General features: G+C 47.3%; 1 protein-coding gene across 2 annotated transcripts in view; it reads left to right on the top strand.

Moving 5' to 3' along the window:
• GFRA4 (GDNF family receptor alpha 4) overlaps positions 1 to 24,776 on the top strand; it is a 138,474-nt gene extending 113,698 nt beyond the window's left edge. For both annotated transcript variants that reach the window (XM_083571564.1, XM_083571563.1), the window contains exons 7-8: positions 2,997 to 3,154; positions 20,976 to 24,776. In XM_083571564.1, the coding sequence (XP_083427690.1) occupies positions 2,997 to 3,154; positions 20,976 to 21,119 (302 nt within the window). In that variant the 3' untranslated portion in view covers positions 21,120 to 24,776. The remainder of the gene's footprint in view (positions 1 to 2,996; positions 3,155 to 20,975) is intronic.
• The last annotated feature ends 452 nt before the right edge of the window (positions 24,777 to 25,228 follow it).

Below are 25,228 nucleotides of genomic sequence, written 5' to 3'. Positions count from 1 at the left end.
TTTCCATGCGCTGCTCTGGTTCGCCAGAAGCGGCTTAGTCACACATGACCTGGAAGCTGTACGCTGGCTCCCTCGGCCAATAAAGCGAGATGAGCGCCACAACATCAGAGTCGGTCACAACTGGACCTAATGGTCAGGGGTCCCTTTACCTTTACCTTTACCTTTACCCACATGCATGCCCATAGATCTCAGGAGATGAAGCTGAGGACACATAGTAGAAGAAGGAATTGCCCTCAGGGCCTGTCAGGGACTGGGCTGAGGAGGGCTGCACTGAGGAGAAATGGTGGGAACCACCCTCTCCCCCTGCTCCTGATCTGGACCCTGAATCTTCCCAGGAGCAGGAGGGCAGTATAGATTTGGAACAGTGGTTTGCAGAGGGACATAGTTCAGAAGGCAGAAGCTGGGAAATACTGGATGGGGAACAGCTAGAAGAAGAAACACTGGGAGAGAGGAGGTAACAGATTCACCCCACCCCACCCCCTTCTCCAAGGACATGGAGAGCTCAGAAAGTGTCAGAACAGGAAGCACAGAGACTACAAGCTCAGATTACAAGACATAGATTAATAGGGATGGAGGGAGTGACCCTTAATTGGGAGCACCGCCATTCCTAGTAGACGTGTTCTTTGTTCTCGCACTGTGACTATTAAAGATTCTAGGTGATAAGACATTCCTTTCATTTGATCTTTTGTTTACTGCCATGGGGGAGGAAGTCGATTCCCCGAAACCTGACAGGGCCATCCCCAGTTGTGCATACCTACACCAGAAGTAGTTTCACAAGAAGACTCTGTTTGTGCCAGGACCTCCCTTGCTCAGAGGCCAGATTCCCCTCCTTTGACGTAGGGGACTCAGGCTTACAAACCGTAGAGCAGGCATAGGCAAACTCGGCCCTCCAGATGTTTTGGGACTACAATCCCCATCATCCCTGACCACTGGTCCTGTTAGCTAGGGATGATGGGAATTGTAGTCTCCAAACATCTGGAGGGCCGAGTTTGCCTATGCCTGCCATAGAGGAACCACAGTCTGCCCTGCTCTGCCTGAGTCAATGACAGCTAAAGCAGGCTGGGCCCTATAAATTAAGAGGCCCCTCTTGCTGAAGTTGGGGCTACCAACCAAGGCTGAGTAGCAGCTCCTATTTAAGGCTCAGTCAGAGGCTGGCTGGTGCTGAAACAACATTTAAGTGCTGCTCTTGTGGAATCTATAGCCTGAGCTGTCCAGTGTCCTTGCCTTGCCTGCTGCTCAAAACTCTCCAAAGTCTCAACAAGTTAGACCCCCGGACTAAGGAGCGGCTGCATCATGTCTATGGTGCAAATGCATGCAAATTTATGTGCATGAACACTCAGGCACCATGCCGGGCACAGCCTGCCGTTTCACACTGCTGCGGTGTATTTCAAAACATCGATAAGTGATCCTGGGACAATTAGGCTGTTTTCTAGCATACCTTTCACCAAAAGAACACAAACACCCTTTTTGGCTTTTTAATCACAGGAAGACAGGCTGTTGCAGAGTAAATTGCAGTGTGAAATCAGGTGAAAATGGGGATGGGAAAATGAGTTCCTGACCACGAGAAGTCCTGTCTTACGAGCATATCCCACGACATCGCCTGTAAATGAGGAGAGGGTTTGCTGCAGAAGCATTTCTGAAACTGGAGCCTGGAAACCACACATATCAGATTAATATCTCTGGCCCTCAACACGCAGCAAGGGGGCAGAGGGAGTGGAGATCTTTAAATGAAAAAGGGACCGGGATACATAAATCATCTCCCTCCGTCTCCACAAGGCAGTTAAATTATTCACATTACACAGGAGTGCACTTGGAGAGTTTTAGGACTTTAGAGAAGAACGCATATTACAGGGAGACCACATCTAGTGGGTGAGGATATAAGAGAGAATCCCCAAATGTTCCCAGAGCCCAAACACAGAGTGGGCCTTGCTCAGCCAGCAAGGTGGCGACCTTAAAAGGTCTTTACTTCTGGGGTTGCCCCAATCAGACCTGTTTCCAAAGGAGATTTTAAGCTCTTCACTGTGCTTCGTTGGAGACCCACAGGTTTTAGAGTTTGGAGAGAGGAAGGAAAAACCTCATTCTCTCTCCACTTACCCTGTGCCATGCATAATTTTATAAACTCCTATAATAATAATTTATTATTTATGCCCCGCCCATCTGGCTGGGTTTCCCCAGCCACTCTGGGCTGCTCCCAACAGAATAATAAAAACATGATAAAACATCAAAGATTAAAAACATCCCTAAACAGGGCTGCCTTCAGATGTTTTCTAAAAGTCAGATAGTTGTTTATTTCCTTGACATCTGGTGGGAGGGCATTCTACAGGGCGGGTGCCACTACCGAGAAGGCCCTCTGCCTGGTTCCCTGTAACCTTGCTTCTCACAGTGAGGGAACCAGCAGAAGGCTCTCAGAAGAGGACCTCAGTGTCCAGGTTGAACAATGGGGGTGGAGATGCTCCTTCAGGTATACTGGGCTTTAAAGGTCAGCACCAACACTTTAAATTGTGCTCAGAAATGTACTGGGAGCCAATGTAGGTCTTTCAGGACCAGTGATACATGGTCTCGGCGGCCACTCCCAGTCACCAGTCTGGCTGCCGCATTCTGGATTAGTTGCAGTTTCCGCATCACCTTCAAATGCAGCCCCACCTAGAGCGCATGGCAGTACAGTGGTACCTCGGGTTAAGAACTTAATTCGTTCTGGATGTCCGTTCTTAACCTGAAACTGTTCTTAACCTGAAGACCACTTTAGCTAATGGGGCCTCCTGCTGCTGCCGCGCTGCCGCCATGCGATTTCTGTTCTCATCCTGAAGCAAAGTTCTTAACCCGAGGTACTATTTCTGGGTTAGCGGAGTCTGTAACCTGAAGCGTCTATAACCTGAACCATCTGTAACCTGAGGTACCAGTGTAGTCCAAGCAGGAGATAACCTATCATTACATTCAAAGTATAAGGCAGCTTCCTGTGTCGAAACGAGGGGAAAGATCCTGCTTTCCTCTTTCAGAGAATGCCATCCAGGCCTTTGGCAACGGGACGTACCTGAGCGCCGCCCTGGGCTCCTCCACCCCTCCCACGACGCAGATGCGCAAGCAGGAGAGGAACGCCAACAAGGCAGCAGCCACCCTCAGAGAGAACATCTTCGAACAGCTACAGCCCACCAAGGTAGGCAGAGGGTACAGCCCAGTGAACAAGCAGGGTAGCCATGAAAGACGTTTTCAACACCATCCTACCTTGTTTTTGTTGTTGTTGTTTAGTCGTTTAGTTGTGTCCGACTCTTTGTGACCCCCTGGACCAGAGCACGCCAGGCACTCCTGTCTTCCACTGCCTCCCTCAGTTTGGTCAAACTCATGCTGGTAGCTTCGAGAACACTGTCCAACTATCTTGTCCTCTGTCATCCCCTTCTCCTTGTGCCCTCCATCTTTCCCAACATCAGGGTCTTTTCCAGGGAGTCTTCTCTTCTCATGAGGTGGCCAAAGTCTTGGAGCCTCAACTTCACGATCTGTCCTTCCAGTGAGCACTCAGGGCTGATTTCCTACCTTACACAGAGGAAATCTGAGCAGACACAGACCAAGGGACACCCTCCTTGGACCATCAACCAGCATCGCTCCCACCCGCAGGCTCCTTGCAGCTTTTGTACTGCCTTTCCAGATGTTCCTATAAGTCTCTGAAAGTCTTTGTAGACTATGCAAGTCTCTGAAAGAAGCAATAGGTCAGATTCTTATCTGGTGAAAACAAGCCGTAATTATTCTTCAGCACATGTTATGCAACTCTATGACCACTGCTCCATAGCAATTGTTGTTACACAATTCCATTCACCATATAGATGGGTTTATGAAGCATTTCTTTATCCTTCTGCTGTGCTGAAGAAGAATTCCACGAAACAGTGGGTATATCGGGAATCACTGTTCACTACGTCTGTTTGCAGACCACTTCAGCAGCTTTGGACGTCATATAACAAAGCTTTACGGCTTGTTTTCACCAGATAAGAATCTGACCTATTGCTTCTTTCAGAGACTTGCATAGTCTACAAAGACTCTCAGAGGCTTATAAGACTTATGTTTATTTGGTTCTATGTTTTCAAGAGAATCCATCAAGAGTGCACATTTTGTGACTTTGAGAGATTTATAAGATTTGTTTGTTTGGTTTTGCGGAGAGTGCATATTTCATATATTTCATATTGTTCAATGTTCTGTATGGATTATATAAAGAGTTTATATTGATGTTGCATTGTTGTGCTTGGTCATCGTGTTGCCTTGGATATTACTGATAATTGGTTGCAACACAGGGGTTTAATTGGTTGGTTGCTTTCCAGAAGTTCTGACAACCAGTTGTTTCATTCAGAAAGAGACCTAGGTGGTATCTGATGCAGGAGAACCCCTAGCACAATGACTGCCAGCTCCTCAAAGGAACTTGCCCTCTCTCTCACCATGAATGGGTGAGGGCACTCCTCTAAATGCATTCTGGAGATTCCCTCAATCTTCCAGACCAGATTTGGGGAGGGCTCACCTGTTCTAGAAGCAAGCACACAAACATTGCAATATGTATAGAATCACAGAATTGTGGAGTTGGAAGAGACCACGAGAGTCACCTAGCTCAACTCCCTGCAATGAGTCTTTTGCTCAACGTGGGGCTTGAACCCCGAGATTAAGAGTCTCATGTTCTACCAACTGAGCTAATCCAGGACAAGCAAGGGGCATGAGGTTCCCTAACTTTCACCATTGATTCTTGATTCAGGTAGGTTGCCATGTTGGTCTGACGCAGTCGAAATAAATAAATAAAGATAAGAAAATTGTCCAGTAGCACCTTAGAGAACAACTAAGTTTTTTCTGGGTATAAGCTTTCATGTGCATTCACACTTCTTCAGATACACTGAAGGAGAAATCACCAGACCCTTATATATAGTGGGAGGGTGGGGTAGGGTTTTTCTCAGAAGGGTAGTAGGAGATGGGTGATTGACTCAATGGGTATGGTAAACCTGTTGACGACTGTTAATGACTGCACTTAGTCCTACAGGAAAAAGCAAGGGATAGTATGCAGATGACCAAAAATAGCTTGAGCATATGCAATGAGACAAGAATCCAATATCTCTATTCAGACCAGGTCTCTCCATAGTTTTCAGTCTAGTGTTGTTGTTGTTTAGTCATTTAGCCGTGTCCGACTCTTCGTGACCCCATGGACCAGAGCACGCCAGGCACTCCTGTCTTTCACTGCCTCCCACAGTTTGGTCAAACTCATGCTGGTACCTTCGACAACACTGTCCAACCATCTCGTCCTCCGTCGTCCCCTTCTCCTTGTGCCCTCCATCTTTCCCAACATCAGGGTCTTTTCCAGGGCGTCTTCTCTTCTCATGAGGTGGCCAAAGTCTTGGAGCCTCAGCTTCACGATCTGTCCTTCCAGTGAGCACTCAGGGCTGATTTCCTTCAGAATGGATAGGTTGGATCTTCTTGCAGTCCATGGGACTCTCAAGAGTCTCCTCCAGCACCATAATTCAAAAGCATCAATTCTTCGGCGATCAGCCTTCTTTATGGTCCAGCTCTCACTTCCATACATCACTACTGGGAAAACCATAGCTTTAACTATACAGACCTTTGTCGGCAAAGGTGATGTCTCTGCTTTTTAAGATGCTGTCTAGTAATAAGTTGTAATTCAGCAACTTCTCTTGCTTTTTCCTGTAGCACTACTTGCAGTCGTTTACCATACCCATTGAGTCAATCACCCATCTCCTACTACCCTTCTGAGAAAAACCCCACCCCACCCTCCCACAATATATAAGGGTCTGGTGACTTCTGTTTCAGTGTATCCAAAGAAGTGTGCATGCACATGAAAGCTTATACCCAGAACAAACTTAGTTGGTCTCTAAGGTGCTACTGGACAATTTTCTTAAATTATTTTCACCAGTGATATTTCATTGTGTACATGGACCATAAAAGGGTCACGCTTGATATTCTGAGATGCGTATTTGAGGAGGGGAGGAGCATTTGGGGAGCAGAAGTGGGGTGGGTGGGGTGGGTGTTCAACCCTACCTCATCCCCCAGTTGTCCTCAGTGACTCTCCTTACCTCAACCATTTCCCCCTTCTTCTGAAGTCAGGTTCCCAGTCAAGTGCTGTGAAACCCAGTGGAGGGAGAGGATTCAGCGGAAGGGCATAGGGAAGGGAGAGGGTTAAGCACACCGACACACACCTGCTGCTTCTATAGCAGAAATGCTGCCCCTACTTTGCACTCAAGAAGCAAGTGAGCTCAGAGTCTGTTGCCAAGAGACTGCTTCCAGCTTTGATTCATTTTTATTCCATGAAGTTGTAACCAGGAGTGAGGGAGGAATTCGAACCAGTTCTCATTTAAAGGCGAACCTCACTCATTTGCACTAAGAGCAGAAGCACAATTCCTTTGAAATCTGCATATCCCTGAATTTTGCCGGGCTGCTTCTCCAGCCAAGTAACATTGTCAAACCTGCATATATTGGAGGAAGTGCATTTAATGTATGCATTAGTGAAAATTGCTTGCATTGTAGTTGGGGGAAATCCCTTTGCAAAATTGTGCGTCCAAGGAAAAAATGCATATAGAAATGAGAGCATTAGCAGAAATTTGCAATGAAATGCCGATCAGTTTTGACAAGGACCTTCTATTTTTTCTTAAACAATCAGAAGCTGGTGTGGAAATGGGGAGAGCTGAACCTACAACTGGAAACGGGGAGGAACTGAAATTGATAGATCCACCTGCTTCTAAGAAGTTGTTTGTTTTCCCCCTTTGATTTGAAAGTCATGTGTGCACCAGCAACAGCAGCAGCACCAGATCCAATAAGATTGCCTTGCTGGCAATTCTTCCTTTGGCTGCTGCCGCTGTTTCTTCCATGCTCGGAGCTGAACTTCCTTTGCCATCTTTAACTCCTCCTGGCGCCCAGCAGCTGTGGGATAAGAGAAGAGCTAAGCCGATTAGACAGCAGGAGCAGGAGGTTTCAAAGAAACGGCATCTAACATCCCTACTCCCAGCTTACGGAGAAGGGCTTGTGAAGCTGCATCTCTGTCCGAGGAGCTGTCTCTCCTGAAACCGGGGAGGGAAGGAGGGAGATTTTCCCCATTGAATCAAACTCATTTCTGTGTGCCTCCCCAAATTCGTGCCACAAAGCAGTAAAATCAACAGATTTCCAGGAACAGGACTGTTTGCGTCCCAGTATTTGGCTCTGCCCAATGTGGAAGGCAACGGTTCTTCATGCCACCCAGAGAGACGAAATAATAATAATAATAATAATAATAATAATAATAATAATAATAATAATTTATTTATATTTTTATAATATGTTTATTAAGATTTTTTAAAGTTTTACAATAAAGTGAAAAGGAAGAAAAAAACAGATAAATAACAAAAATACAGAATAAAGAAAATTAAAAACACATAAATTTTCAGTTTCTTATTTTCCTTTAACTTGTTTCCCGGACCTCCTCATACCTCCCTTTTTTGTATTCCACCACAAATTGTTGATTCAGCAAATCCTTACCATTATATTATTACCTATTTATAATCCTTTTTTTTTTCATATTCTCTTAAAGCATTACAGCTGGTAACCACTTAATTTCAATCCAACATCATTCTAACATTCATTAATTTTACAATATTTCTGTAGATAGTCTTTAAATTTCTTCCAATCTTCTTCCACCGACTCTTCTCCCTGGTCTCGGGAGGGCGGGGTATAAATAAATCAAGTCAATAATAATTTATTTATACCCCGCCCTCCCCAGTCAAGATCGGGCTCAGGGCGGCTAACACCAAATATAAAAACAATTGATTAGAATACAGCTTAAAAAACAAAATTAAAATACAACATTAAAACATTAAAATGCAGCCTCATTTCAGTGGAACTCAATCAAAAACTTTGTTGGGGATAATAACGTCAAGTCTTCACCCAGGCCAACTATCCAGACTGGTCCTACATGGGCCAGAAAAAAAGCCAGGGAAGTCCCCAAATAGGAGTTCCAATACAGAAGGAGAAAGGAAAAAGGAAAGAGGGGGAGGGGATCAAGTTGATTCCAAGCCAAAGGCCAGGAGGAACAACTCTGTCTTACAGGCCCTGCAGAAAGAAATCAGATCCTGCAGGGCCCTGGTCTCATGAGACAGAGCGTTCCACCAGGCTGGAGCCAGTGTTGAAAAGGCCCTGCCTCTGGTTCAGGCTAATCTAACTTCCTTAGGGCCCGGGACCACTAGGGTGTTGCTATTTATGGACCTTAAGGTCCTCCGTGGGGAATATTGGGAGAGGCGGACCTGTAGGTATGAGGGTCCTAGGCCATGGAGGGCTCTAAAGGTCAAAATCAGCACCTTAAATCTGACCCTGTACTCCACCGGGAGCCAGTGCAGCTGGAAAAGCACTGGGTGAATGTGCTCCTATGGCAGAGAAGTAGGGACAGCCCCAGTGGCCGGGGAGTGGGGGGGGGCTACCTTAACTGTGTCACTGTCTTGGGGGGTGAGAGGTGTCAGGTGACGGCTTCAAAAAGGCTTACTGTCAGCACCAAACAGTGGGTTGGCACAGACACTGAACCTCACATGGTGTATTTGCAGGCGCGGTTTGGATCAAAGCCATGTTGGGATACTGCCAGGTTGATAATGTCCATCTGAGCCCCCAAGCTCGGTGCCAGACGATCCATCGACCTCCCGTAGTCACGCAGTATCAGCAATTTAGCGACACTAAGCCTCTGGCTTAGTGCACACTCTTAACAGCAGAATTCACACAGCAAAAGTTGCACAAGCACGAGAGCATATTTACAGTTTATTTTGCGTAGGTCAGAACAAAAGAAAACATGACCGTCTGCTCCGACTGCTCAGGCAAAACAGCAGAAAACGAAAGGAACAGACAAACATAAACATCCTGTGAACAGGAAATACGCAGGCTGTGACACAAACATCCTGCTCCCTTTTAAGGTGGAACGGAAATATCCTAACATCCTCCCCCTTTCCGTGTAACCTGTAGTACCTGTGGTTCAACCCAATTGCAACCTCTGTACGTAAACCTTAAGTTGTTCTCTGTTAACAACCTTAGACAACAGATCAGCAGGAATTTCATTTCCTGGCATGTAGGACACCTGAATGAGTCCTTTCTGAATACACTCTCTTGCACGATGTAGCTTAATCTGCAAGTACTTGGTCCTTTGCTTGCAACTCTCCGAGTTCTCCAGAAGATCAAAAGAGATTACGAGGTTCTGGGCAGGAAATTGAAGCAATTAAATGCACAAATTGTCATCTCATCTGTCCTCCCAGTTGAACGACGTGGCCCAGGGAGAGAGGGAAAAATAGTGGAAGTGAACAACTGGCTTCGCAAATGGTGTAAACAGGAACGGTTTGGATTCTTAGATCACGGAATGCAGTTTCTTGAAGATGGACTTCTGGCAAGCGATGGGCTGCACCTCACAACGGTTGGGAGGAATGTTTTTGCAAAAAATCTCAGAAACCTCATCAGGAGGGCTTTAAACTGACTAATGTGGGGGAGGGAGACAGTGGTCCTGAAGGTAGGAGTCTATCAATTGATGAAGATGATCATCCAAATGTCATAGACCGAATGGAGCAAACAGCACGCAGACCTAGTGGTGGGAGGAAAAAATCCTTAAATAAGAGACACGGGGGAATGATTAATGGACTTCAATGTCTGTACACTAATGCGCAAAGCATGGGAAATAAACAAGATGAGCTTGAGCTCTTGGTGCAGCAAACTAAATATGACATAATAGGAATCACTGAAACCTGGTGGGATAAGTCCCACGATTGGAATGTAATAATGGAGGGATACAATCTATTTCAGAGAAACAGACCAGACAAGAAAGGAGGAGGAGTGGCGTTATATGTCAGGGATGTGTATACCTGTGAAGAGATCCAAGATTTAGAACCTCAAAGCCAAAGTGAGAGCATTTGGGTCAAAATTAAGGGAGAGAAGAATAACAGAGACCTCATTGTGGGAGTTTACTATAGATCCCCAAGCCAAACGGAGGACATAGATGATGCCTTCCTGGAACAGATGGCCAAGCATGCAAAAGGAAGGGAGATAGTAGTAATGGGGGACTTCAATTACCCGGATATTTGTTGGATGTCAAACTCAGCCAAGAGCATAAGGTCAAACAGATTCCTCACTGGCCTTGCAGACAACTTCATTGTCCAGAAAGTGGGAGAAGCAACAAGAGGAACAGCCATTTTAGATCTGGTCCTAACCAATGTTGATGACCTGGTTAGTGGGGTAGAAGTGGAAGGATCATTAGGCGCGAGTGATCATGCTCTTCTGAAGTTTACTATACAGCGGAAAGGAGCAGCCAAGCATACTAGGACTCAATTTCTCGACTTTAAGAAAGCCGACTTCATAAAACTTAGGGAAGTGCTGGGTGAGATCCCATGGACAGTAATACTAAAAGGAAAGGGAGTTCATGATGGCTGGGAGTTTGTTAAGAGGGAGATAGTAAAAGCACAACTTCAGGCAATACCAATGAGACGGAAACATGGAAGGTGCCTAAAGAAGCCAGGGTGGCTATCTAAAGAACTTTTAACTGAGTTAAGATTAAAAAAGGATGTGTACAAAAAATGGAAAAGGGGGGAAACCACCAAAGAGGAATTCAAACAAATAGCCAGCACGTGTAGACACAAAGTCAGAAAAGCTAAAGCACAGAATGAACTCAGGCTTGCTAGAGAGGTTAAAAGCAACAAAAAAGGCTTTTATGGGTATGTTCGTAGCAAAAGGAAGAACAAAGAAACAGTGGGGTCACTCAGAGGAGAAGATGGTGAAATGCAAACAGGGGACACAGAAAGGGCTGAACTCCTCAATGCCTTCTTTGCCTCAGTCTTCTCCGATAAAGAAAACAATGCCCGACCTGAAGAATTTGGAGCAAATGATTCAGCAGAGGAAACACAGCCCAGAATAACTAAGGAGATAGTACAAGAATACTTGGCTAGTCTAGATGTATTCAAGTCTCCAGGGCCAGATGAACTGCATCCAAGAGTATTAAAAGAACTGGCAGATGTGATTTCAGAACCACTGGCAGTCATCTTTGAGAATTCCTGGAGAACAGGCGAAGTCCCGGCAGACTGGAGGAGGGCAAATGTTGTCCCTATTTTCAAAAAGGGGAAAAGAGAGGACCCAAATAATTACCGCCCAGTCAGTCTGACATCAATACCAGGGAAGATTCTGGAGCAGATCATTAAGCAAACAGTCTGTGAGCACCTAGAAAGGAATGCTGTGATCACCAATAGTCAGCATGGATTTCTGAAAAATAAGTCATGTCAGACGAACCTGATCTCGTTTTTTGACAGAATTACAAGCCTGGTAGATGAAGGGAACGCAGTGGATGTAGCCTACCTTGATTTCAGCAAGGCATTTGACAAGGTGCCCCATGATATTCTTGTAAAGAAGCTGGTAAAATGCGGTCTTGACTATGCTACCACTCAGTGGATTTGTAACTGGCTGACTGACCGAACCCAAAGGGTGCTCATCAATGGTTCCTCTTCATCCTGGAGAAGAGTGACTAGTGGGGTGCCACAGGGTTCTGTCTTGGGCCCGGTCTTATTCAACATCTTTATCAACGACTTGGATGATGGACTCAAGGGCATCCTGATCAAATTTGCAGATGACACCAAACTGGGAGGGGTGGCTAACACCCCAGAGGACAGGATCACACTTCAAAACGACCTTGACAGATTAGAGAACTGGGCCAAAACAAACAAGATGAATTTTAACAGGGAGAAATGTAAAGTATTGCACCTGGGCAAAAAAAATGAGAGGCACAAATACAAGATGGGTGACACCTGGCTTGAGAGCAGTACATGTGAAAAGGATCTAGGAGTCTTGGTTGACCACAAACTTGACATGAGCCAACAGTGTGACGCGGCAGCTAAAAAAGCCAATGCAATTCTGGGCTGCATCAATAGGAGTATAGCATCTAGATCAAGGGAAGTAATAGTGCCACTGTATTCTGCTCTGGTCAGACCTCACCTGGAGTACTGTGTCCAGTTCTGGGCACCACAGTTCAAGAAGGACACTGACAAACTGGAACGTGTCCAGAGGAGGGCAACCAAAATGGTCAAAGGCCTGGAAACGATGCCTTATGAGGAACGGCTAAGGGAGCTGGGCATGTTTAGCCTGGAAAAGAGGAGGTTAAGGGGTGATATGATAGCCATGTTCAAATATATAAAAGGATGTCACATAGAGGAGGGAGAAAGGTTGTTTTCTGCTGCTCCAGAGAAGCGGACACGGAGCAATGGATCCAAACTACAAGAAAGAAGATTCCACCTAAACATTAGGAAGAACTTCCTGACAGTAAGAGCTGTTCGACAGTGGAATTTGCTGCCAAGGAGTGTGGTGGAGTCTCCTTCTTTGGAGGTCTTTAAGCAGAGGCTTGACAACCATATGTCAGGAGTGCTCTGATGGTGTTTCCTGCTTGGCAGGGGGTTGGACTCGATGGCCCTTGTGGTCTCTTCCAACTCTATGATTCTATGATTCTATGATTCTATGATTCTAAGCCAAACAAGATCTATTGTCTTGATACACTTGTATAGGACATTTCACAGAAACCCCAATGTCCTTAAACAGTTGCATCAACCATTCACAATCCATGAGTGAAAATGACAGAGCATTGAGTTCTGCTTCACAGGAACTTAGGCTAACTGTCGCCTGCTTTTTGCACAACCAGTCAAACAGGCAGTGGTTGTACATGTAGCATACTCCAGAAGTGCTTGTACCATCCGTGGTGTGACTTCCAAAACTTGCATCTGCAAAGATTTCAAGACCTCCAGTCTTCTGACTGGTGAACCTCAGCCTGTAGTTCATAGTCCCTTTCAAATACCGGGCTATGCGCTTCAGAGCTTTCCAATCCTGAACAGTAGGATTGTTAGCATGTCTGCTAAGCAGGTTAGTGCTTACAGCAATGTCAGGTCTTGAACATCTAGCAATGAAATTCAACTTGCCTAGAATGCATCTGTACAGCGTTGTGTCAGAAAACGCTTCAGCAGTACTGTCTACCTGGTAACCTGTCGCCATCGGTGTGTCTGCTGGGTTTGCATCAACCAAATTCAACCTGGTTAATACGTCAGCAATTTTCTGTGTTTGGTGTACCAGAAAATTACCTGCTTGGTCCCTCTCCACCTGCAGAGAAAGATAGTTGGATACCTCACCAAGATCCTTCATGTCAAAGTGCTCTTTCAGCTGAGCTAGGGTGCTTTGGTAGAAAGCCTGATTCTTCCAAAACATCAGAAGATCATCAACAAAACATAAACAATACAGTTTGTTTTGCCCCTCCTCCTTGACAAACACACACGGATCAGCTTTGCCCTGGTGAAAACCTAGAGAAAGCAACGTTTCAGTGAGTTTTGTGTTCCAACACCTGGCACTCTGCTTGAGACCATATAAGGATTTCCGCAGTTTACAGACCATTCCCTTCTGTATCTGCATCCCGTCAGGTGGAAGCATGTACAGCTCCTCCCCCAAAATCCCGTACAAAAAAGCTGTATTTATGTCATGATGGGAAACATGCAGTTTCTCCTCCGCAGCGATCTTGAGCATCAGCCGAATGCTCTCATATTTGACCGTGGGTGAGTAGGTCTCGTGGTAATCCTGCCCTGGTACCTGTGAAAAACCTCTGGCAACCAATCTGGCTTTGTGTCTGACAACCTTGCCATTCTGGTCTGTCTTGGCCTTGAAGACCCATTTGCTGCCAACCAGTCTCATCCCTGGGACTACCGGTACCAGCTCCCAAGTCTGGTTCCTGTTCAAGGAATCAACTTCAGCCTTCATGGCATTAAGCCAAGGCTCAGCATCCTTAGAGGTTAACTCCTGGACCTCTTTGAAGCTTGAAGGTTCCCACACCTTCTCTGAGCTACCAAGAACAGCAGTTGCTGTCTTAGCAAACTCATCAGCAAATCTCTTTGGAGGTCTGCCTTTGGTCGCCCTTTCAGACCTGCGAACTAGACACAAGTCTTCTGGACTCATCTCCTCCTTCTTAGGAGAAAAGTGACCAATGGTGAACAGTGGTTCTTCCAGTTCATTGTCAGACGCATCAGATGGTCTGACTGAGGCCTTTGCGCTCTTGTAGTCTGCTGTGTCATCACTGTCGCTGACAGCCGCAGCAGCGCCGCCCACTGAACTGGAATCCGAACTCTGATCATCATCATCATCCTCAGTTTCCTCAGCTTTCTCAGCATGATCTGCTTTCTTCACATCACCTTCATCCTCCTCTGGGTAACTCTGGAAAATTCCCACATTTTCCCCCCACTTAGGATTGTACTCAACACTCCTTGTGAACTTTATGGATTTTGAGTTAGTCATCCATACTCTGTATGCACCTTTATCGTACCCCATGAACAAACCATGTGCCCCACGCTTCCCAAGCTTGTTGCTTTGTGGGGTGTGTACCCACATGTCAGAACCAAAGATTCTCAAGTGCTTGGTGTTAGGTTTCTTACCAAACATTTTCTCATAGGGAGTGCAGCCAATAGGTGATGACAGTCTGCGATTAAAAGTGTAAACAAAATTCGAGAGAGCCTCCCCCCAAAACTTCTCAGGGAGGTTGGCATCATGCAACAAGGTTTTTATTCCTTGCAGCAACGTTTGATTTGCTCTCTCCGCAAGCCCATTCATCCATGGCGATCTAGGCGTTGACAAGTCATGCTGGATTCCCTTCTCAGTCAGGAAAGCTTCAAACTGCTGAGAAGTGAACTCCCCGCCCCGATCAGTAAACAGACAGCCAATACGTTTACCATGAGCATTCTCCAACCAAGCACAGAATGCCTTGAACCTAGGAAATGCTTGCGATTTCTGCTCGAGCATAAACACATGAATGTACCTGGAAAAAGAATCAATTAGAACAATGAAGTACCTTGCTCCTCCCAAAGAGGGCGCTAGAGGCCCAACCAGGTCTGCGTGAACTAGCTGGTAGGGTTTGGAAGCCTGCCTGCTAGACTCCTTGCCTTTTGGAGCAACCTTCACCTTGTTCTCTGCACAAGATACACATTTCATGTGAAATTTACAAGGTTTGATGTCCAAACCTTCAACCAACTCAGGCATCTTGGCTAGCGCTTGCCAAGAGAGGTGACAAAATCTTCTATGTGCATCGTGAATGCATCCTGCATGAAGAACCTTGTTAGTTTGTGCAACACAACAAGAATCAGCATTAGGCATAACAGCATTGTCATCATAAGTTAGACAGAACAAACCATCCAACAACTTTGCATGCAAAAAGTCCTCTTTGCCTTTTCTGATGACACAGACAGTCCTCTTGAATGTAATTTCAAAACCACGCCTATTCAGCTGTGGGACACTAAGCAAATTGTCCGCAGCTCCTGGAACAAAAAGTACATCTCTGATGGTAGTATGCAGACTTGCAAGTTTCACAGTCCCAACTCCTGCAGCTTTCAAAGTCCTTCCATCAGCCAGGTGGATCTCTCCATCTTGAGGTGTGAAGGAGATGAATAGATGGCGGTCTTTGGCGATATGGCGCGTGCACCCTGAATCCACTATAAACCTCGCCTTGGCCTTCGGTGAAGCAGTGCCAGCAAACAAAACCTTGTTTTCCACTGGCGTGGGCTTCTGCAGCTTGCCCCCCTGCTCCTGGCCATCAGACGTGCCTTTAGCCTTTGGTGGAGCTGTGCCAGCAAACATAACCTTGTTTTCCACTGGCGTGGGCTTTTGCAACTTGCCCCCCTGCTCCTGGCCATCAGACGTGCCTTTAGCCTTTGGTGAAGCTGTGCCAGCAAACAAAGCCTTGTTTTCCACTGGCGTGGGCCTTTCACCCCCCTTCTGCTTCGGGCCATCTGCAGGCTTTTTCCTTTGTTTACTTCTGGCCTTCCGGCCTCTGCAAAGTTGACCTTGGCTCCCATGGGAAACAGAGCTCTCAGCTGCCGACTCCTTGGCTCCCCCTGGAGGCTGGAATGCTGCCTGGGATGACATCACAGTCAGCTCCCCCTGCAGCTTGCAACCGGTGCCCTCGGCATCCCTGCATTCACTCGCATTCTGGGAAACAGCCAGGACCTCCGATGCAGTCAAACTCTGGGCTGGGATGACTGGCAGATGGGCTATCTTCAAAGCATTCCACATCTGACGTGCAGTCGTGTTGCCAGCTAGCGTAGCAATTTCCTCCAGAGAGACGGACAAGACTATTACGTCTATGGCTCTCGAATTCTGAGCCTCCCATCTCCCTGTCAGAGGAACTGGAGGGGCTTCACTCACAGTATGCCACAACCCAAACTGACGCAGTAAACTCTCACACCATTTTGCCCAGGTCTCATAATTGTTCCGATTTAACTTTGGGCACTCAGCAGCTTCAGAGGCTTGGAAAAACTCCATTCCAGCTCTTAACGTCAGCCGTGAGTCTTCTTCACTTCAGAGACTCCTTATCTTGGCTCTCATAAATCACGAAGCCTGCTTGGCTCGGCTCCCAGGCCAATTAGGCCAGCCGGACATCAAAAGCTCTTGCCGCGGCAAACAGAAAAGCCTCTGCTTTCGCTTTTCCCACACATACCTCAGCAGTCTGTCGCAGTCTTACTCTCCTGCAAGTACCGTGAATCTGGGCCCGAAACCTGTAGTTGGGATACTGCCAGGTTGATAATGTCCATCTGAGCCCCCAAGCTCAGTGCCGGACGATCCATCGACCTCCCGTAGTCACGCAGTATCAGCAATTTAGCGACACTAAGCCTCTGGCTTAGTGCACACTCTTAACAGCAGAATTCACACAGCAAAAGTTGCACAAGCACGAGAGCATATTTACAGTTTATTTTGCGTAGGTCAGAACAAAAGAAAACATGACCGTCTGCTCTGACTGCTCAGGCAAAACAGCAGAAAACGAAAGGAACAGACAAACATAAACATCCTGTGAACAGGAAATACGCAGGCTGTGACACAAACATCCTGCTCCTTTTTAAGGTGGAACGGAAATATCCTAACAAGCCACACCCGCAAATGGACTTTCATCTACAGGTGAAATATGTCTATTGATAGGTGTGGTTTGAATCCAGATGTCATGCACTGGCAGGATACAGAAGAGTGGCGGGAGGCACAAGCTGGGGAACCCCCAGGGGAAGAAAGCTCATAGCCCAGGGCTTGGTGGTAGGACGACAGTGAGTGGCCAGAAGGAGCAGACTGTTAGAATTCCTGCTCCGTGATTGCAGTCATGGGATTGTTGTCTATCACATTACGGTATATGTTTTGACTCCACAGAGTGGGAAGTGACGGAGACAGGATGTTTATGTTACCGTGTTCCGTGAAGTGGGACTGTTGTCCTTTGTTCTTTTTCTCTTTGCTGTCTGATGCTAGATAGTGAGGGAGCCATGTTGCAGTGCTCCGTGTGTGTTTATATGTAAATAAAGTAGATTAGCCAAAATGCTGGGTTGCTGAGGTCTGTTAGGCAAACTGTGAAGACTCTGCGGATCCCTAAGTGAGCCGATGTCTGTTGGCCTCGGTCGCTGTGATGTTCGGGCTGAAGAAAGCTTATGAAGCTCCCGAACAATCGACCAGGAGGGAGAGAACATGCCAGTCGGGCATGTGTCTCTGCCAGGGTCCTACTCGAGTGTAGGATGAGCTCCTGACACAGACTTGGGAGGAGGCGGCAGAAGAGGTAATGATTTAGTGAGCAGGAAGAGGCTTTGGCAGAGAGCAGTTCTGATTCCAGGAGACAGAGATGAGGCCGGCCGCTGAAGAGTTCAGGTAGTCTCCCCTTCCTGCTGCAACCAGAATCCCTCCTCACTGGTCTCCCAGAACACGCAGAGAAATGAAAAGAGCAGAGGAGAGATTGCTTGTGTGCAGATGTAGTCTCTGATTGCTTGGGGGGGAAACCTTGGAGAAGAGGGGATTTAGGCAGCTGTGGGAAGGCGAGGACACTCAGTCCTTGCAACTGCCTCACAAGGACAAGAACACTGGGAAGAGTTTCTGGGAGCACTAGACCTGTGCAGTTTTGGTTTCTTTAAACAAAGAGTTTAAAGAGTTTAAAGATGTGCAGCCTGAGAGTCATTTTGGACTCATAGCTGTCCATGGAGACGCAGGTCAATTCTGCATCCAGGGCAGCTGTCTCCCAGCTCCATCTGGTACGCAGGCTGAGACCCTCCCTGCCCGCAGACTGTCTCGCCAGAGTGGTGCATGCTCTAGTTATCTCTCGCTTGGACTACTGCAATGTGCTCTACGTGGGGCTACCTTTGAAGGTGACCTAGAAACTACAACTAATCCAGAATGCGGCAGCTAGACTGGTGACTGGGAGTGGCCGCCGAGACCACATAACACTGGTCTTGAAAGACCTACGTTGGCTCCCAGTACGTTTCCAAGCACAATTCAAAGTGTTGGTGCTGACCTTTAAAGCCCTAAACGGCCTCAGCCCAGTATACCTGAAGGAGCATCTCCACCCCCATCATTCTGCCCGGACGCTGAGGTCCAGCGCCAAGGGCCTTCTGGCGGTTCCCTCATTGCGAGAAGCAAAGCTAAAGGGAACCAGGCAGAGGGCCTTCTCGGTAGTGGCGCCTGCCCTGTGGAAAGCCCTCCCAGCAGATGTCAAAGTGATAAACAACTACCTGACATTCAGAAGACATCTGAAGGCAGCCCTGTTCAGGGAAGCTTTTAATGTGTGACGTTTTAGTGTATTTTTGGTTTCTGTGGAAGCCGCCCAGAGTGGCTTGGGAAACCCAGCCAGATGGGCTGGGTACAAATAATAAATTATATTATTATTATTATTATTATTATTATTATTATTATTATTATTATAGTTACCTTCATGGACACTGGTTTTTTAATTGCTGACTCCAGCTCCTGACACCAAACCACACCTGCAAAAAGGCCACTCCAAAGGAGCTCTGCTAGCCAAAGGGCTATTTTAAACTACTGGATGTTCCTTTGCAGCCGCATTTTCATGTGCCCATTTACCTGACGATGCAGATCAAATGTGGGGCAGCAGGGCATGCTTGGGGGCACATGGCCCCCTGGGCCAGATTCGAACCTGTGCCAGATCTAAGTTGGCTGGAGATCCCCCCCATGCCTTGTCTACACTGACTGGCAGCAGCCAGCTTGGAGGCGTGCCTCTCCCAGGCCTCCCTGAAGATGCTGTCGGGGCTGAACCGGAGACCTTCTGCATTCAGAGCAGATATTCTACCCCTGACCTATGGCATTTCCCTCCAGGAGAGAAGCGCAGGTGAGAGGGCAGACATGCAGCTAAATCCATAGCTGCTGCAGTTTTCCGTTGTTTCTGACAATTCTTTGGATAACCAGAACTAGGATGTAAGCCTGGTACCCTCCAGCGTAAGGGGTGTATGTGTGTGTGTCATATGCTTAGCACAAAGTATTTGTGTAACTCAGATCTAAGAACTCGCTAGCTGCAAAGTGTTCAGATCTGAACATGAGCTATCGAGAGTCGAGACTCACCTATTCATCATGGCCTTAGCTGCGAGCCGCGGCTTAATATAGCAAGCGGCTGTTTGATCACCTTGCCTCAGACGGATCCTGGTACCTATTTTGGGGCTCTGACAGCAGCCACAAAGAGGCTGCAGGTGAACCGTCAGGTACATGCTCACTTTGGCTTATCTCTGCCATCTCCAGTTAAAGGGGTCTTTTGGTTGCAGGGGTGCCAACTTGAATCAAATATCAGGGGGCCCAGGTAAGCCATGCCCCACATAATGGATCACAAGACGTGCCATGCACACACCATTTGAATGGCAGTGCCTATTAACTTGGGGGTGTCCCCTTCAAGTATTTTCTTGGGGGGCTGAAGGCACCTTGACCCTGCGAGTTGGCTCCTATGTTTGGTTGTAAGACTGGGAGGAAGGAAATACCCATCTTTCGTGCTGCTCACGTTATTGCTTTGTTGTTCTTTAGAAATACTTCAGATGCTTTCTTTTTGTTGATATATATATATATATATATATATATATATATATATATATATATATATATAAATTGTCCAGTAGCACCTTAAAGGTAGAGATAAAGGTACCCCTGAGGGACGCTGGTGGCACTGGGGTTAAACCACAGAGCCTAGGACTTGCCGATCAAAAGGTTGGCGGTTCGAATCCCCGCGACGGGGTGAGCTCCCGTTGCTCGGCCCCAGCTCCTGCCAACCTAGCAGTTCAAAAGCACATCAGAGTGCAAGTAGATAAATAGGTACCGCTCCGGGAGGAAGGTAAACAGCGTTTCCGTTCTCTGCTCTGGTTCACCAGAAGCGGCTTAGTCATGCTGACCACATGACCCGGAAGCTGTCTGCGGACAAACGGCGGATCCCTCAGCCTATAGAGCAAGATGAGCGCGCAACCCCAGAATCGTCTGCAACTGGACCTAATGGTCAGGGGTCCCTTTAAAGGTAAAGGGACCCCTGACCATTAGGTCCAGTCACGGAGAACTCTGGGGCTGCAGCACTCATCTCGCTTTACTGGCCAAGGGAGCCGGCGTACAGCTTCCGGGTCATGTGGCCAGCATGACCAAGCGGCTTCTGGCGAACCAGAGCAGCGCACGGAAACACCGTTTACCTTCCCACTGATACCAGCTGATACCCTCAGAGGGGAGGTCATTCCGGAGATGGGGCACCACCACAGAGAAGGCCTTTTCATGTGACCCCCATCCCTGAACTCTACCTGGCGCTAGAACCACAAACACGGCTTCCCTCCCACTCCTGACCTAATCCAAATCCACCCACTTCAGATCCACACTATACAATTAATGCACTGCACATTTATTCCTGCATTTCAGGGGCTGGACTAGATGGCCTTTGGAGTCCCTTCCAACTCTACAGTTCCATGATTCAGTATCAAACCACAGTCCCCTGTTCCCTTCACTTGGGTACAGTTTCTGGAGCGGTTTAGCAGTCAGTCTCTCTTCCCAGGGAATTGTGGGAACTGTAGCTCTGTTATGGGGATAGAGGCCTCCTAACAAGCCCATTGCCCTTAACAAACTACAGTTCCCATGATTCTTTGGGGGAGGCCTTGCTATAGCGCAGATGGAGCCGCAGACTAACAACTCATCCAGGTGTTAACTCCCTGCCTTTGCTGGTTTTCTCTTTCCAGGTATCTGCAGAGGAGAAGCTTCTACAAGATGCTACCCACCTAGCTTCTGACGGCTCCAGCTCAGCGCTGTCACTGGCCATGAACGGCTGGTTGGTGATGTGGTGTTCCACTTCTACCAGTACTTTCCTCCTGGCGTCCATGTGAATTGGAGCGCGCCCACACTCAAGCACCCTGACCGGACTGCTCTCCGTTTGTTTGTTTTCGAATCGGGGAGCTGGGGCAAAAGGCCTCGCCAGCTCCTGGCTCCCTCCCTCTTCAAGGTTATCGGGAGGAAAGGAAAGACACTCATCTCATCAGCTTGTTTGTCGACACCTTTCTGGTGAGCCACAATGTGTTCATCTGTGGAAGGACCCAGAAATCAGTCCCTGCAAGGAAGCGTGTGATCCATCATGGGTTACAGCAAGGAATAATTCACAGCAGCTTCTTTTGCCCCCCATATTTAGCAGGTCAGTAAAAGTTGCCTGCTTTGGTAGGCTGAAACAGTCTTAGGAACATCTCCAGCACACTAGGATTTTGCTGCCATCTTGGAATACCTTCCAAGAATGGGTTGAAGTAGGCTATCGCCCCAACTTCTCCATGTGTTGAGTCAAAGAACTGGACTGCTTCATCATGCCAATACTCCCATCTTGCGGTAGTGACACCACCCAATCTCCTTTTTTTTTTTTTAAGAAGGGGAGGGGGAGGGATGAACTGAGCGCTTTGTCCTTGAGACCTGGGTCTCCAGACTCAGAATGAGACAGACATGTCTGGGTATCTTGACTCTCTCCTTGGCCACAATTTTTGGGTGGGAAATGGGGTCTATATCTGTTGAGCAGAGGGCTTTGGTTTGAAAATCCATGCTTGTTTGGAGCTTCACGAGGAGAGTTTAGACAGGACCAGCAGGACTGAACTTCTGAACCACCCATTCTTACCAGCAAGGCATTGACTCGGTTCCAGCACAGCACCTCGAAGGATAAAACCACACCTCACCTGATACTCTACAAGACAGCAATTGTAGATGTACCTGGAATCTTCTCATGCAACTGGTGTGTGTTTCTTCAGCCTGGATGGCCCTTCTAGACACTTGTATTGAAGGCTGATTCATGCTGCTGATTCACTGAAATCCCCAACGCAATCCACTGAGTTATATTTGAGAGACTCCCTTACTCTCCTCGGTGATTTTCAAAGGACAGTTTGGTACTTACCGCAGAAAACCCATCCCTGTAATTTGGTCCAGGAAAGAGACTGCAGGACAGAAGTCTTAAAAATGTTAATCTCAAACATTTCAACCATCTGGCATTTTGAGATCCCCAAACAACACATCTTGCACATCCAAACATTTGCTTCTGGAAAACAGAAACCACTGGGATCGGAGGCAGAATGTCACCTTCAGGACTGATGTCCAGATGCACAAATTGACCACTCAGCCAAACGTTTGAATTATATCTTCTCAGAGAAGGACTGTTTTGGGTTGTGAGTGGATGTAATGGATATTCCATCTGCGGCGGGTTCTGATCAGCAATGGCTGATCCACAGGTTCAAGGGAACATTTATAGCAAGCGATGGTCCTGAGAGTGTCAACTGGGTCTATGGGGGTGGGAATTACTCCTTCCACCATCCCAACTTGCCTAGCAATGCGTTACATCTCCCATTCATGGCCACGGCTCATGTGGGTCAAACACAGTTAGATTCCGACACAATACTTTGACCCCAATTCAAGAAGGAGGTCAGCCCCCATGGAGAGCATTCTGATCAAGGGACTGCAAGGCCCTGAACCTTGTATTGAAATGTGCCCTCCCTCTTCTTGTGCACAGGATTATATTTTAAGAAAACACACACAGAAATTGACCTACCTACATTCCAGAGCTCTCCAGGGCTCAACATGCAGGCGTTTGTTCTTACGGAAGGGAATGCGTTCCTCTTCAGGCGTGCATCAGAATTCTGGCATGCCCAGCAAACTTGTTGGGTGGTGCACATGAGCACACAAATTTGGCAAAGCGAGAAAATGCAGGGATGATCAAGCTTGGGGGAAGTGAAAGGGGGAACTATTCCAGTACATTACCATCCCATCCACCTACAAAGCAACTTAGAGGTATCTTCATCTATATTGGCCACTAGCTGGTTCCTTGATTCCCGGCCCAGAGATGGATTTAGGGGCAGTGCAGCTGGTTATGCCACACTGGGCACCAAGCCTAGGGGCACCGCAGACCGGCACAACTATAATGTAGTGAGTTGAGCAGGGCAAAAGGCAAAGAGGCAGGGGGCACCCAATTTTGGCCTCGCAAAGGGCACCACTGAAGTTTGAAAAGCCAAAGTCTGCCCTGCCTGGTTCTCTGAACTAGAACTGCATTTCTATAGACTGGTTCTGCCCGAAGTATCGTTCTGCCCCTTGCAGTCTGAGACACGCATCCTAAAGATATTCTGCAGCTGAGATGAGGAACCCCAGGTCCAGAAGCCAGCCTATTGCACAAACAAAAAAATTGCAATTGTCACTCATTCTTGCCCCTCTGGTCCCACCTGCCACTGGTATGTGGCCCTCCAGAATGCCATGTGGCCCTCTGTGGAAAGAAATCCCCCAGCCATGTTCTGCAGCATTGCAGGGCAGTGTTTGCAACCCCTCCTTTGCAACATCGGTAAGCGATTCTTTGCTGCACCAGTGGCTTTTATCTCGTGTTTTTATCCCATGAACCACCCTGAGATCTTTTGACAAAGGGTCGTATATAAATCCGATAAATAAATAAAATAAGTAAATAATAAAGGTTGGCGTTTGCTCAGTTCACGCACCCCAGAAACAGCCTAGATCAGGCATCCCCAACCTTCAGCCCTCCAGATGTTTTAGACTACAATTCCCATCATCCCTGACCACTGGCCCTGTTAGCTAGGGATCATGGGAGTTGTAGGCCAAAACATCTGGAGGGCCGCAAGTTGGGGATGCCTGGCCTAGATGTTTTAGGTGGCCATTTGGTCACTTGGTTCAGCTTGCCCTTCTGAGGACACTGCAAACATTTCAAGTCCTTTGCGGTGATGGATGCTTTTCACATTAAGGCAGAAGGTAACTGATGGAGCCCACTGACTCAGAGCTCCTGGTTTTGTTTGTTCAGACACATCAAATATTCACCTGACATGCTGCACATTTTCCTGGCTGCAAACCAGAGGTGGAGGGCTCGGCATTTTCTTAGCACTTGGTCGCCAAAGTGGTGGAAAGAAAATCTGAGGAGGGCACTGAAATCCCAAAAGAGGAACTCAGACTTCTGAGTCTGCTATCAAATTTTGGAAAATCACTAAAATGTTATTTTAGAAAGGGGGGCAAAGTATTACAAAAGAATCTGACGGTTATCATCACCAGCGTGAAGTAGTATCTTCTGGCTGGAGAAATATGTGGAAAGGGGAGAAGGTTTAAAAAGCTGATGGCCGCAACCGATATAAACTCATATTTCCATTGGCAGTCGTTGAGTTGATTTGCAGATTTTTTTTCTGGAATGTGATGGGTGCCTAGCTGTTATTTATCCTAAGAGATAAAACTTAGCTGTGTCCCTTCCAACTCTACAATGCTATGATTTTATTATTCTCCTCCCTGCCCTGCCCCCAGTTTTCATGATGGAAAAACCTATGGCAGAGCCTGAGAAATCCCAGAATGAACCTAAAGAGGTTTGGCAGAGGAGAATTCAGGCATCTTTAAACTTTGCACATTCCCTTGCCACTTGAGGGTTTAGAACATCTTTGCCACCCTGTTTCGAAATCTAGCTTTGCCCGCCAGGCGTAAACTGAGTTGAATCGCTACTCTCCAAGTTCAAACCAACGTAGCTCCATTGACTGGAACGGGAGAAAAGCAATCCATAATTCCACCCATCCTATTTGTCTTCTGGATGACGCCTCATGAGAGCTAGAAACCTGCAATCTAAAACAAATAGCAAAGCCAATGATTTGGGAGCGAGGGGAGGCGTTGCCAGCTGCGGCTGCAGGTCAAAACATCTGGAGGGCAGCAGGTTGGCAAAGGCTTTTGTAGGCTCATAAGAAGGCCCTATGGGACGCGGGTGGCACTGTGGGTTAAACCACAGAGCCTAGGATTTGCTGATCAGAAGGTCGGCGGTTCGAATCCCCGTGATGGGGTGAGCTCCCGTTTCAAGTAGATAAATAGGTACCACTCCAGTGGGAAGGTAAACGGTGTTTCCGTGCGCTGCTCTGGTTCGCCAGAAGCGGCTTAATCATGCCGGCCACATGTCCCGGAAGCTGTACGCCGGCTCCCTCGGCCAATAAAGCAAGATGAGCGCCGC

The sequence above is a fragment of the Podarcis filfolensis genome (genome assembly GCF_964270895.1).
Source record: "Podarcis filfolensis genome assembly, chromosome: 9".
Lineage (NCBI taxonomy): Eukaryota > Metazoa > Chordata > Lepidosauria > Squamata > Lacertidae > Podarcis > Podarcis filfolensis.
This window is presented reverse-complemented; position numbering and strand designations above follow the sequence as displayed.